The sequence below is a fragment of the Gossypium arboreum genome, chromosome 2 (genome assembly GCF_025698485.1).
Source record: "Gossypium arboreum isolate Shixiya-1 chromosome 2, ASM2569848v2, whole genome shotgun sequence".
Taxonomy (NCBI): Eukaryota; Viridiplantae; Streptophyta; class Magnoliopsida; order Malvales; family Malvaceae; genus Gossypium; species Gossypium arboreum.
In genome coordinates this window covers 72,369,745-72,381,924 of record NC_069071.1, presented here as the reverse complement: position 1 = coordinate 72,381,924, position 12,180 = coordinate 72,369,745, and the positions used below count along the sequence as shown (strand labels likewise).

Sequence of the window (12,180 nt, the reverse complement as noted above, 5' to 3'; positions counted from 1 at the left end):
ACCATATAAACACATCGAACTTTGGGTCTGAGTTGCAATTTGATAAGCTTCTAAGGCAATGGTTCCATCCTGATATGACAGTAGAAATGTATAGGTTTCCTAGTGCTACTGTATCATCGTCAACTGAAATATACATTTAAGCTTTCACAATGTCTGCCTCAAACACAAACACAATTAAATCGACCTCTCCAGATTTCCAACCATAAACCATAAATATCCTAAAAACCCTAAACTCAATCGAGGAGAGAGAAGGTGAAAATGCATCCAGCAGGACGCTTTTTGATGATTGTGTAGGAAAACTCTCCCCACTAGACACGTTTTCTTGCAAAGTAAATTGAAACCACGTCTACCTTCTCTCTCTAAAATCGGCCTATTATGATAAATATCACAGAAATCGGCCTATTCCTTTAATTTTTTTAAACTAACTATTTTAGCTAATTTAACCAAAAAAAAATAGTATAATTTAAAACTTAATTTAATTAAAAAAGAAGAAGAAGAAGAAGCATTCTTTATTAAACAAGGAAAAGGAAAGCCATTAAACAAGGAAAAGGAAAGCCAAATCCATTTTAGATATGATTGCTAAATTTAGTGTGTCCACCAACGCAATTAAACAACAACAGGTCTAAGATTTTTTTAAAAAAAGGAAATGAGATGTAATATAATATTATTTTTATTAGATATATTATCTTTATTAAATTTAAAATAATAACTTAAAACATATTATCATCTATACGTATCATTGTAATCCTTGCTAGCTTAACAGAAGCCAATGAAAACTGTTTTAAAAAAAAAAAACAAATTCAAGAAAATAAGTGTTCAGGTTTACTGCAAAAATGCTAATTAATCACACACTTCCATCCAAATAAGGTGAAGATATGAAATTCCCCCACATAATTGTAGTGAAAAAATACAAGAAAGAAGAAAACAAAGCTGACAAAGTTAAAAATTCTCACAAAAGAAATGCTAGCAGATTACTAGATTCTGGAAAAGCTATCAATGCAAATTCAGGATTTGTACACTTTCTGCTATGGATATAGAAAAGGGTAGTTAGGAATAATTATGCCTGCAGTAGTATACAAACTTTATCATAAAGTTTCTATTGTGTTTGTGCAGTAGGTTAATTGATTGGTATCATTAATCGGATAATATACTCTTTAAATTAATCTGTGTTATCTATTATATTTTATCTTTTCATATTTTTATAGTCTTTAAATAAAATAATTAAAAATTATACATGTTTAACCAAATTTATAAATAAATTTTTTCTACTCCATCTATAATCATTGTTCGAATAAATTTTAAAAGAAATTTCTTTCTATAAAAATATTTTCTTTCACCATATCGTGTGTAATGTAATCTAATATATATATATGAATATCTTATTTATTCTATAAATAACTTTAAAAATTAACAAGTGTCTTTTTTTAAATATATATTTTTTAATATTTTACTGTATTTTATAAAATACTTGTCAACCCCTAATTTTACTTGTGAAATAGTATACCAAATATTTTCCTTTTATGGATACTTATTTGATAAATAACCTCAGGGTATTTTAACTCTATAAATAAGATTGAAATTTTACCATATGTCTCAAAATTTTTAAAAGAATAAATAAAAATGTGACAAAATCTCAATCTCAATATAAACCTTAAATTTTCATGACCAATTTATCAAATAATTATTTAATGATAGGATATTATATTTTTATTATTAATATATATTTATAGTTTGAACGTTTTTGAGCTGCGCAAATCAGGGGCAGTTGGAATTTGGGACGATGGGGTCAGCGGTGCAGTATAAATTACCAGGAAAGCAAGATCGTTAATGTTTTTTTTTAAAAGATAAAAAATGAAAAAGATTCTATTGCATTTATCTTAGGGAAAATTTCAGGGGATTTTCAAACATGTGGACTAGGATTTTCTTTCAGAAAGTAGTTTAACTAGAAATGAAAGTTCCTGCTATAATATTAAATGTTAAGGTATAAATTTCGTCCAACTCCCTATTATTACCACTTTTACCTAGTATTCAAATCTAGGAATTGAAATTGGAAAAATAAAAACCCGAATTATGTGACATTTATTGACGAATTTATTGTAAAATTAAAAGAAAAAGAAAGTGTAAGTTATGAGTCAAGAAGGGGTTCATTGAATTAAACAAAGGTTAATTTGTTCTCCTTCGTATGGAGTTAACAGTACACTAAATTAATAAAATATAAAAAAGTTCTATCTAAAAAATGAAATTAGTCTTCAATATTTTTTGTATTAAAACTAATTAATAATAATATGAGTTGGGGGAAAACACAAGGAAATTGCTTTGCAATATGGACACAAAAAAACTTGGGGAGGTCCAAGTCAAGGTCCCAAGTCCCAACTTCAAATCCAAGTTGATGATTAGATTTCTTTTGCCACCTAAAACATGCAAAACCCCTGGAATGTGCAATTGACTTATTTTATATATGATCAGTCAAATTTGGCCACACCTACACTTTGCTTCATTTGTCCCCTTTTCCTTTCGTTTCTATATGAGTGAGTCAAACCATGAGGTTAATTTTAATTCTTCACTAAATAATTAAACCATTTTTCTTTAATAATATTTTGGTTTACCATTTTTTTTTTCATTTATGGTAATTCACACAGCTGATCAATTAATTTTCATATGTTTTCAATTTAGGCAATCAAAATAAAATAAAATTGGCAATTTAAGTAATGACGTTAACAACCATTTTAGTTTAGTCATTTAACTTAAATAAGTTTTAGTTTGGTCACTCACTTTAATTCAATATTATTGTACATTCATTTTAATTACTAAACTTTAATAAATTTCATTTTGGTAATTCATTTTATCTTTTATAAAATTAAGTTGATTTCTTCAAAATAAAAATTTAATTTTTACACAAAATTGAGTTATTTAGTTGTAGAGATAAAACCCAAGTAATAATAAAGTAAATTAAAAGATAAAATATTTTTTCATGTAAGAAGCCAAGTAATTTTCTATAAATCCCTAGAATTTTCTCATTTATTGGAAAAATTAAAATAATTCTAAAAAAGAAAAATAAAGAAAATTTTAAAAATAAATTAATTTTTCCTATAGAAACTTATACAGTTCGATTAGTACAACTTGAATCTAAGTCACATTTTAAACAACGAATATCCTCAACCATCATGTTATTACATCGGGTTGACGCTAATTTAACATTAAAAGCTTGGTTTAGAAGAAAAAAAATTAGTTTGAAAAAACGTGTATTTAAAAAGCGGTGCGGGAAAGATGTGAGTTTGTAAATAGGTGCATTACAATGAAAAAGTGTTGTAATAAATTGAAATATATAAAAAATTAGATATATGAGGATACCAAAGTCATTTTATCCTAAAGCTAATTTTCAAAAGCAAAAACATATATTTCTTAAACTTTTTATTTGCCAAACCATTTTTTTTTGTGAAAGCCAAACCATTATTTTAATAACAAAAGCTAAAATGTTTTAGCTGGTTTCGCATTGATTTTGTTGTGAAGCAAGAGCTTTTTGACATGGATTAGCATTGATCTAGGGTTTTATGAATTCGGATTTAATAGCTGAAAAAAATAATTTATTTTTACAAAACGCTTTTAATATATTTATTACATTTACAAATGAATTGAACCAAACTTGACAAAATTTAGTGTGTAGACAAATTTAACCTTAGTTAAAGATTAATCAATAACATTCAATCCTTTAATTTTGCATTTACTACGTATTAATTAGATTTTCTTTTTCAATATCGGAGTAATTCACCGCTATTGTATTAATTCTTTTAGTTTTATGTGGATGTCATATGAAATGGTAATTGATGAGTTATTTTATAAGAGGATTAAATCTCCATCTATATGTTTTAAGAAATGAGATGAATAATTATTACGTCACATTTATTAATTATAAATTTGGTTGGTGTGCTTTTATTTTGGTAAAAAAACAATTTTATCACATAATTCTTAGGGTATTTTATTTTAGTTACAAGTGTTAAATCCTTAACGATGCTAACAATACATGCTAAATTATGTTCTCATCATATTTATACTTTCATTTTAGTCATCTAATATCTAGGTCTCTTTAATTTTGGTCATTAAAAAATATTTTTAAAGTCTTGATCGGGTAAAAAATAAGGATTAAATTGAAAAGCGGTAAAAGCTAACATAATGCATTAAAATTGTGTTGAATTGTATTTATTTATCTCATTGCTGAAAATTCTATTTTTTAATATTGAAATTTTAAATTTCAAAATATCAAAATCAGTTAAATAAATTGTTAAAACATTTTATCTATTGATAATTTTAATGGATTTGTTACTATAATATTGAAATTAATTAAATTAATTTATTTTAAAATTTTAAAATTTATTTTATGTTTACAAAATATCTTTAACGAAATCAACTCAAATAATTCATATTTAATAATTGTCTAGGAAACTTAATTTTATTATTATATATTTTGAATTTTTCATGCTAAAAGGAAATATTGCAATTAATTAAATTAATTAAAGAAATGATGAAAATAATTATGGATTTTTTTTGGTATGGAAGATAAAATTAATTAATTAAATTAATTGTAATGATTTTTCTTTTCTTTTAGCTTAGCATGGAAGATTCAATATCATATAATCAAAAGAAATTTAGGTTTTGTAGACAATTATTAAAGATGAGTTATTTGTTTTAATTTTAATTTGGGAACATAAAATAAATTTTAAATTTTAGAAGAAGATTAAATTAATTAATTAATTTGAATATTGTAGTAACACATCCTCTTATACCATCAATGGATATAAAATTTTCAACACTTTATTCAATTGATTTTGATGTTTTAAAATTTAAATTTTCAATATAAAAATAAAATTTTCGGTAAGGAGTAAAGACAAATTTTAATGCTTTATTATAATTTGTATTTAATGTTTTTTTACTCCAATACTTAAAAGAAGATATTTTAGATAACTAAAATAAAAATAAATTAAAAATTAGACGAAATATAATATAACGTTAGAGATTCAATGCTTAAATAACTATAATGAAAGAGGTAGATGATTAATGATATAGTTACCTAATTTGTTATTATACTTACCAACTCCACAAAACATTGAATAACGTCTTTTTCCATTAATGGATGAAACTTACCAAATAAATGGAAAGTTTTGAGAGAAATATTCAAGTTAATAATTGTTGTACAATTAAGTATGGGTGTAAAAAGGTAGAAGTAATAAAGAAGAGTGAGAGGGATCCCTAAAAACATAAAACAAAAATAGTCCTAGGCTTACCCAGCCCTTACCCCTTGTTTCCTCCCTCCCATTTAATGTCTGTTAATTTGTTTCCCCATTCTTCTCCCTTTTGCATTTATGATCTAATACGTTACAATTCCTCTGTACACCCTTCCAACATCATTAATTTGCCCCATCCTCGCAATAATTATTCATTTGACACTTTCTGATTATTAAAATCATTCATTGATCACCAAAAAGGTCAGGCAAATGAATGGCCCAGATGCCTCCATCACCATGAAGATGTAACGAGGCTGAGGTGTAGGGTATAGGAAGGGCACCCCCAAACCAATAGGCTCCCCGGTCTAAGCTCCCAATCATTTTAAGCTGACTTTTGAACCCAACAATGAGACTCCTCATTTTATAAACAGCGAAACATACCCCTTATTGTACTACACCACCTAAGATTTTCCAATATCTATCTGATATGATACGTGTCTCACATCAGATGGGGTCAGGCCTTTGACTTTGACGACCACAGTCAAAAACCCTAGCTAATTATAATATTTTTATTTTGCTTTCCTTTTTCCTCATTAAAATATTTTTATTATTCATTTACTGTATCTATTTATTACTTAAGACTTTTATATCTGTCACACCATCTCCCCATCTTTTTCCTCCTCCTTTCGTTTCTTTTCATATTCTTGTGCTTGTTATTTGTCTCCTTTTGTTTCCCTTTTATTTATTTATTTATTTTTATCTTTTTTATAAACTTTACCTTTTATCTCCTTAAAATCAATCGTTATCTTTCTCTTCTTTGTTCTTCTGCAACTTTCATGGCGGTTTTACCCACCGGTTCTTCACACTTGGAGTTGACGATATCTGTTCCTGGTTTCGCTTCTTCCCCTTCTTTCCCTTCTTCTGGTAAGCCAAAAATATTGTTTGCTTCTTAATACTGATAAACATAGACATACACACATATGTCAAACCTTTTAGTATCATCAGTCTTTGATCTTATGCTATACCCGGATTCCATGCATGGTTTCGAGAAAAATGTTTTTTTCTTTTTTTTCTTATGCTTTTTAAGATGGTCGTCCCCATGGGTGATGAAGAGGGTGATGAAGATAGATTGATTTTGCATCAAATTTGATTTATTTACCTCGTTTCTTTTTAATATTACGTTAAAGGTGATCAAGGGGGTTGTACGGTGAGAGATTTGGATATAAACCAAGTACCAGCAGAAGATGAATGGATCACAGCAAGCATGGAAGATGAAGAAGAAAGCTGCAATAATGGTGCCCCTCCTCGAAAAAAGCTTCGTCTTACAAAAGAACAGTCTCGCCTTCTAGAAGAAAGTTTCAGACTAAACCATACCCTAAACCCTGTATGTAAAAATTTCAAACTAGTACCCTACCCTTTCCAAACTTATTAATTAACACCAAACTAACAATTTCCCTCTTTTAACATAAAAAATACCCCATAAATCCATCACACCATTTCTTTCATTTAATGTCTTTTTGGATTTTTGTGTTTTCAGAAGCAGAAAGAGGCATTGGCTTTGCAGCTGAAGCTTAGGCCAAGGCAGGTTGAAGTTTGGTTCCAGAACCGTAGGGCCAGGTACCCTATACGTATACACCTATGCATATACATAAATTAATATATATTTTTTTACATTTAAATGAATTCTCATTCTTTTTTTTTCCTTTTCAATGAATCATTATTTCGTTGGTGGGTGTTACTAAAGTAGCTTAGGGTAGATATATATATAACAGAATAAATAAAAACTAAATCAATAATTCCATCGGTATTTTTTTCTCACACTAATGATATAGGTAGAAATATTTGAACGAAAGATTTTGTTTCAAAGGTTTAGTTATTAGAGATATAATAATTTATGATGCTAATCAGTCTTAGGCCTGTTTCTCAAAGCTTAGATTCATTTTTATGGGGTTCTCTTGTCATTTCCCTGACAAAACGGTTGTCTTTGGACGTTGATATATCACTATCACTCTGTGATATACATTTTATTAGAGTAATTAAAAGCAAGCTATATATTACAACACCACGTTGTCACTGTAAAATTCTATGAATTTATTCATATTTTTAGCGCCTTCAAACAACTTGGAACAAGTTACAGGATAACTATTATTATTATTTTTTATCCTATATATCATTTCTGGTCGTGTATGCATGGCATAATAAGCAAAGCAAACATTTTGCCATTTGTTGTCTTTATGGCCTTCCTTCACTCATCTTTCACCTAAAATTTCATATCATTTTATGCTGCAAAAGGAAGTTGCACTTTCTTATTTTCATCAATATAATTTTCTCATTGCAAAACTTAATTAACATAAAATTTAGATGAATGTAAAAATAAAGTAAGCGATAAAACCGGGTAGATAGATAGATGTAGAACTATTTCATTAAGTCCTTTTTCTTATTATTTCATAGACGCAAAAGCAATCATCCATGTATAAACACAAAACCAGGTTATACAAACAAAAAACGACACACGACCAAAAAGCAGATCAACAGACTTATGAAGAACTGATGATGTGGTCTGATTTCATAAGCTGATAATAGAGAGCATGGGGGATTAAAAAATAAAAAAAGAAGAAATGGGTATTATCATAATGATGGCAGCAAATTAAGAAATATTGCTTGTCTGCCTCAGGCCCGAATGGTAGTCAGATCATCATCATCATCATCCCCCTTTTCTCCAATAAAGTCGTGGTTTGACCCATCATTCTTTGGACTTAGCCATGCATTGATGAATTATTACATACGTGTATTACATTATTGAATGAAATGAGTGAAGGGAAAGATAGGTTGGTATATTATAATCATGCATTTTCTTTTGTTTGATCAGAATTGCAGTTTGTTTTGAGTGATAATTGATTTGTCTGTATGTAATGGTTAGCATTTAATAAGATAATAAATGAACTTGAAATAGATACGAGTAAAATCCAAGCTTGAATTTATTACTCTCCATTCATCATCAGTTTAAAGGAAGGGGAAAAAATGGGTAAAAGAAAATCACAAGAAAGATTTTACTTATTTGGGAACTTTGGTACCTAAATTGGGTATCTGTTGTTAAGTTATTATTTGATACTTATTTAGGTTTATGACGCCACATGAAATGTAAAATACTTGGCACGTCAGGAAAGTTAGATAGAGGTTATTATCTTGGTTACAACTTATTAATTAATGACTAAAACCAAAATGAATAAATATATAGGAGCAAGTTGAAGCAGACAGAGATGGAATGTGAGTACCTGAAGAGATGGTTCGGATCACTGACGGAGCAAAACCGAAGGCTTCAAAGGGAGGTGGAAGAGCTTAGGGCCATGAAAGTAGCACCGCCGACCGTGATATCGCCTCACAGCTGTGAGCCTCTGCCTGCGTCCACCCTGACTATGTGTCCTCGGTGCGAGCGTGTGACCACCACCACCACTGCTGCCATTGAAAAGGGCTCCGCCAAAATGACTGCCGCCACCACCCCCACCGCCACCACATTGTCCTCTAAAGTAGGAACATCAGCCCTCCAATCAAGGCCATATTCGGCGGCTTGTTAGCTAGTCAGGCTTAATGACCCACTTTATCAACTTAATTTAAAAAAGGGGAAATGATTTAGGGAATGTTCATATTAGTTTACACACAATTGTAAGGGATAGATACTACATATCGGCATCTAATCTACATAGGGATTTTACTTTGTTTTTGCTTTCTCTTTGTTTTATTGATCAATATTTTATTATTGCCTGCCTATTTACATATCTACTTTTTAAGTGCCATTAGCCGACAACAACCCCACTCCCCAAAGCCGAAAAGTTGTTCGAAAATCTCCAACTTTTTACTTGTGATCATTATTTTGCTTCAAAAAGTAAATAAAATACACCCCCACCCCCAACCAAAAAAAAAAAAAAAAGAGTAATTTTGGAGTTAGGATTAGGAATAGGAAAAAAAAAAGAACTCAAATTGGTTTTGGGTTTTAAAATTGGGAAAATTAAATAATGTAGATATAAATCATGCTATTATTAATCAATCAATCAATTCATTGGTGCTAAGTCAAAATTATTTATGCCTTGCTTTCATGAGCCAAATTTCAATCGAGATTGAGGCTATACGAATTACGAACCATTGCAATTAAGTCAAAAATTGGTAGCCAAGCTTTGAAATTAAGTCTTGATTAGTCTCACGAGCACTTTCAAAGGAAAAAAAAAAAAAAGGGTTTGGTTGCCATCGCAATAATGAGTGACGGCAAAAAGATGAGCAATGCTACTTTCAAATGATTTTGGCAGAAGAATATGCTTGCACTTGGTCGACACATCTCTCGTCTGGTGGACTATATCATGCTATAATTTCCATATATATATATATATATATATGTACTATAATTAATGTCTAAAGCTTATTTCGTCGAGATGGTTTTAAGCTTTAAACTTCTGTCGGCTAATTAAATCTTATTTGAAAAGTTTGAATTGATAAAATTTAAATCAGGCTTTCCACCGGGAGACGAGTCAGGCTTATAAGCAGAAAACTAGTTGTATGAAAAACATAATTATGTGTTCATGGCCAAGATTTGTTGAGGCATTGTCCCCAGCAGCCAAATTTGAAGGTAATAGCTTCTCACAGCTTTGACCGGGGGGTATATATATATAGTCAAAGGAATTTGCTGCAATGCTTCATATCTAAAGAAAGGAAGGATCGGAGGAGATTCAACTTCAGTTCCACTTGAACAAGTCCACATATATATATGTGGGTAAATGGAGCATAGCTTTTGATTTTAATTTCTAAAATTTAGAGAGATCGAGGATTGATGTGTTGTTGAAGAAGCCAGCAAGCAATAGCCCATCTCACTGGAACCCAAAATCTTAAGTTAGTGACAGCTGGTTCAGATACCGAAACTTCCTAACTAAGTTACAAAAGCACAAGTGCTTTATATTTTAATTTTCATATTTAATCTCTTAATAAATCCAAAGATTATTATATATACTATAATTATTTTGGGCTGGATTCAGGTCTAAGTATAATATTAATATATTTTATTTTTATTAAATTTGATTTGATAAGAAATACATACATAAAATTTTATTCAAATTAGTCTATATCTACAAATAAAAATTAAAACATTTATTTATATTATTTTAATTTAATATTTAATATTTTTATAGTTTTTATTTATTAAAATTTTATATACAATTATCTTAACATTTTTCCTTTTATGTTCATATTTTTTAATGGTTACATTATAGTAATATTATATATTACTATAAATTTAATTTTATGTGTTATAAATTAAATAATGTATAAAAATAATATAATATAAAATTTTATAAAGTCGAGTCAAACTAGATTCGTACCTTTAAACCTTCCCAAACATATATAAAAGTCAATAATTTGATAAATTAAAGTTGAGTTTTTAATTATACAGGCTAGGTTAAAAATTGTCATATATAATTAATTCCTATTTAAAAATAACTTCTTTATTCTATTTGTAAATTAAAAAAATAGCCATATTAAAAATGAAGTTGGACCAAAGCCTTTTTTGTACCGAGGCCTGTGTATCCGTTGGATAATAAAGCATGGAGTAAACTAATTGGACTAATTGGACTACACTTTAAAAATATTGAGGCCTTTCCTTTTCAACAGAGAAATCTTGTAGGACAAGTACTGTACATTTTATTTTAGGTTTTGGACTTATGAGAGAGGTAGTGTACAAAGCCCCCACAAATCTTTGATGAATGAGAGTTGAGTTGGGCAATAACAGCTTGCAAAACAGGAGAGGTTTCCCAAGGAGACACCCTTTCATCCTGTGTGGGGACAAACACCTCACCTGTTTGAAATTTATTCATTTGATTCATACCAGAATTTCAAAAGATAAAATTCATTTGAATTTGAATTCTAACATTTGTGGCATTGTTTTTCTCCTCCTATCCATATTTGAACCCTTTCTTTGTAAAAGAAAGTCATATTTTTATGTGACATAGCCTAAAATTAAAGCTTCCTGATTTCTTGGACACTAGTTTCCTTGTTCCCTTTGTGTAGGTTTCTCAGAGCATCTTCATTTCAACTGACAATCTGAGTTAATCCGGACTCCCTCCAACCAAACATATTAAGGCAAGAAACCAAGTCACTTGCGCCTTACTCTCACAACAATAGGGGCATGCCGTGCTGGAAAACTATGCCACCAAATTACTCTTTACCTTCCCAACCCAACCCAAAAACAAAAACTCATCCTGTCCCCAACTCCCATCAAAGATGTCCCATATTTTTCTCAATTAAAATCCAAGTGGGTAAAATCCAATGGAAATGACATTGTTCAATACAAGCCTTAGCTGTCTTTTGGAAATTGCTCCTCCTCTTCCTTTTTGGAGGAACACAGAGAAAGATGAATTATGACAAATGCTAATTGTGGGAGAAACCAATAATAAATAAATAACAATATAGCCTAACATTTTGCCATAATGGCAGGGTTTTTTGTTGCGGTCGGAGTGACACTATCTTAAAAAGAATGTTCTTTCACATGGAATGCTTTGGACTTAATAAACAATGATGATTAAACAATGCCCCACCTTTGCATGCGAACCTCCACAACCCAACTCCTACTTTCCATACGTATATCTCATTGGCATTATCCATGTTTATTAATCCCACAATCTTCTTCTTTCATATTTAATTATATGTTCACCTAGTTATGTCTAAACCCTATCTGAAGCATGATCATGGCTCGAGATTGATGTCGAGTCAACTATTTGACGAAACACGTGCTGAACCTGTACCGGTGGTTTAACTGTCCATATAAACTATGCATGTGAAAATGGTGAGGCCTTTGGTCCCTTACATAGCATGCCTATTAAGAGGGGAGGTTGGACCAAATAAAACCAACATATATTTATTTGGGAATCATGAAAATTGGACCCCAGGGATTTCATCCTCGGTTCAAACGACAAAATATGAA

The 12,180-nt window shown here is 29.8% G+C and overlaps 1 protein-coding gene across 1 annotated transcript; it reads left to right on the top strand.

Annotated features, from left to right (window-relative positions):
* The first annotated feature begins 5,847 nt into the window (after positions 1-5,847).
* Positions 5,848-8,976, top strand: LOC108466551 (homeobox-leucine zipper protein HOX3). The gene is made up of 4 exons (XM_017766920.2): positions 5,848-6,143; positions 6,407-6,603; positions 6,757-6,836; positions 8,458-8,976. Exons 1-4 carry the CDS (start codon positions 6,056-6,058, stop codon positions 8,792-8,794), a joined length of 702 nt encoding a protein of 233 aa, XP_017622409.1. The 5' UTR covers positions 5,848-6,055; the 3' UTR covers positions 8,795-8,976.
* Positions 8,977-12,180: the final 3,204 nt, after the last annotated feature.

Coding starts and splice junctions, on each gene's coding strand:
- LOC108466551 (XM_017766920.2), top strand. CDS start 6,056: ATGGCGGTTTTACCCACCGGTTCTTCACACTTGGAGTTGACGATATCT. Junction 6,604..6,756: donor TAAACCATACCCTAAACCCT/GTATGTAAAAAT, acceptor TTGTGTTTTCAG/AAGCAGAAAGAGGCATTGGC. Junction 6,837..8,457: donor TTCCAGAACCGTAGGGCCAG/GTACCCTATACG, acceptor ATAAATATATAG/GAGCAAGTTGAAGCAGACAG.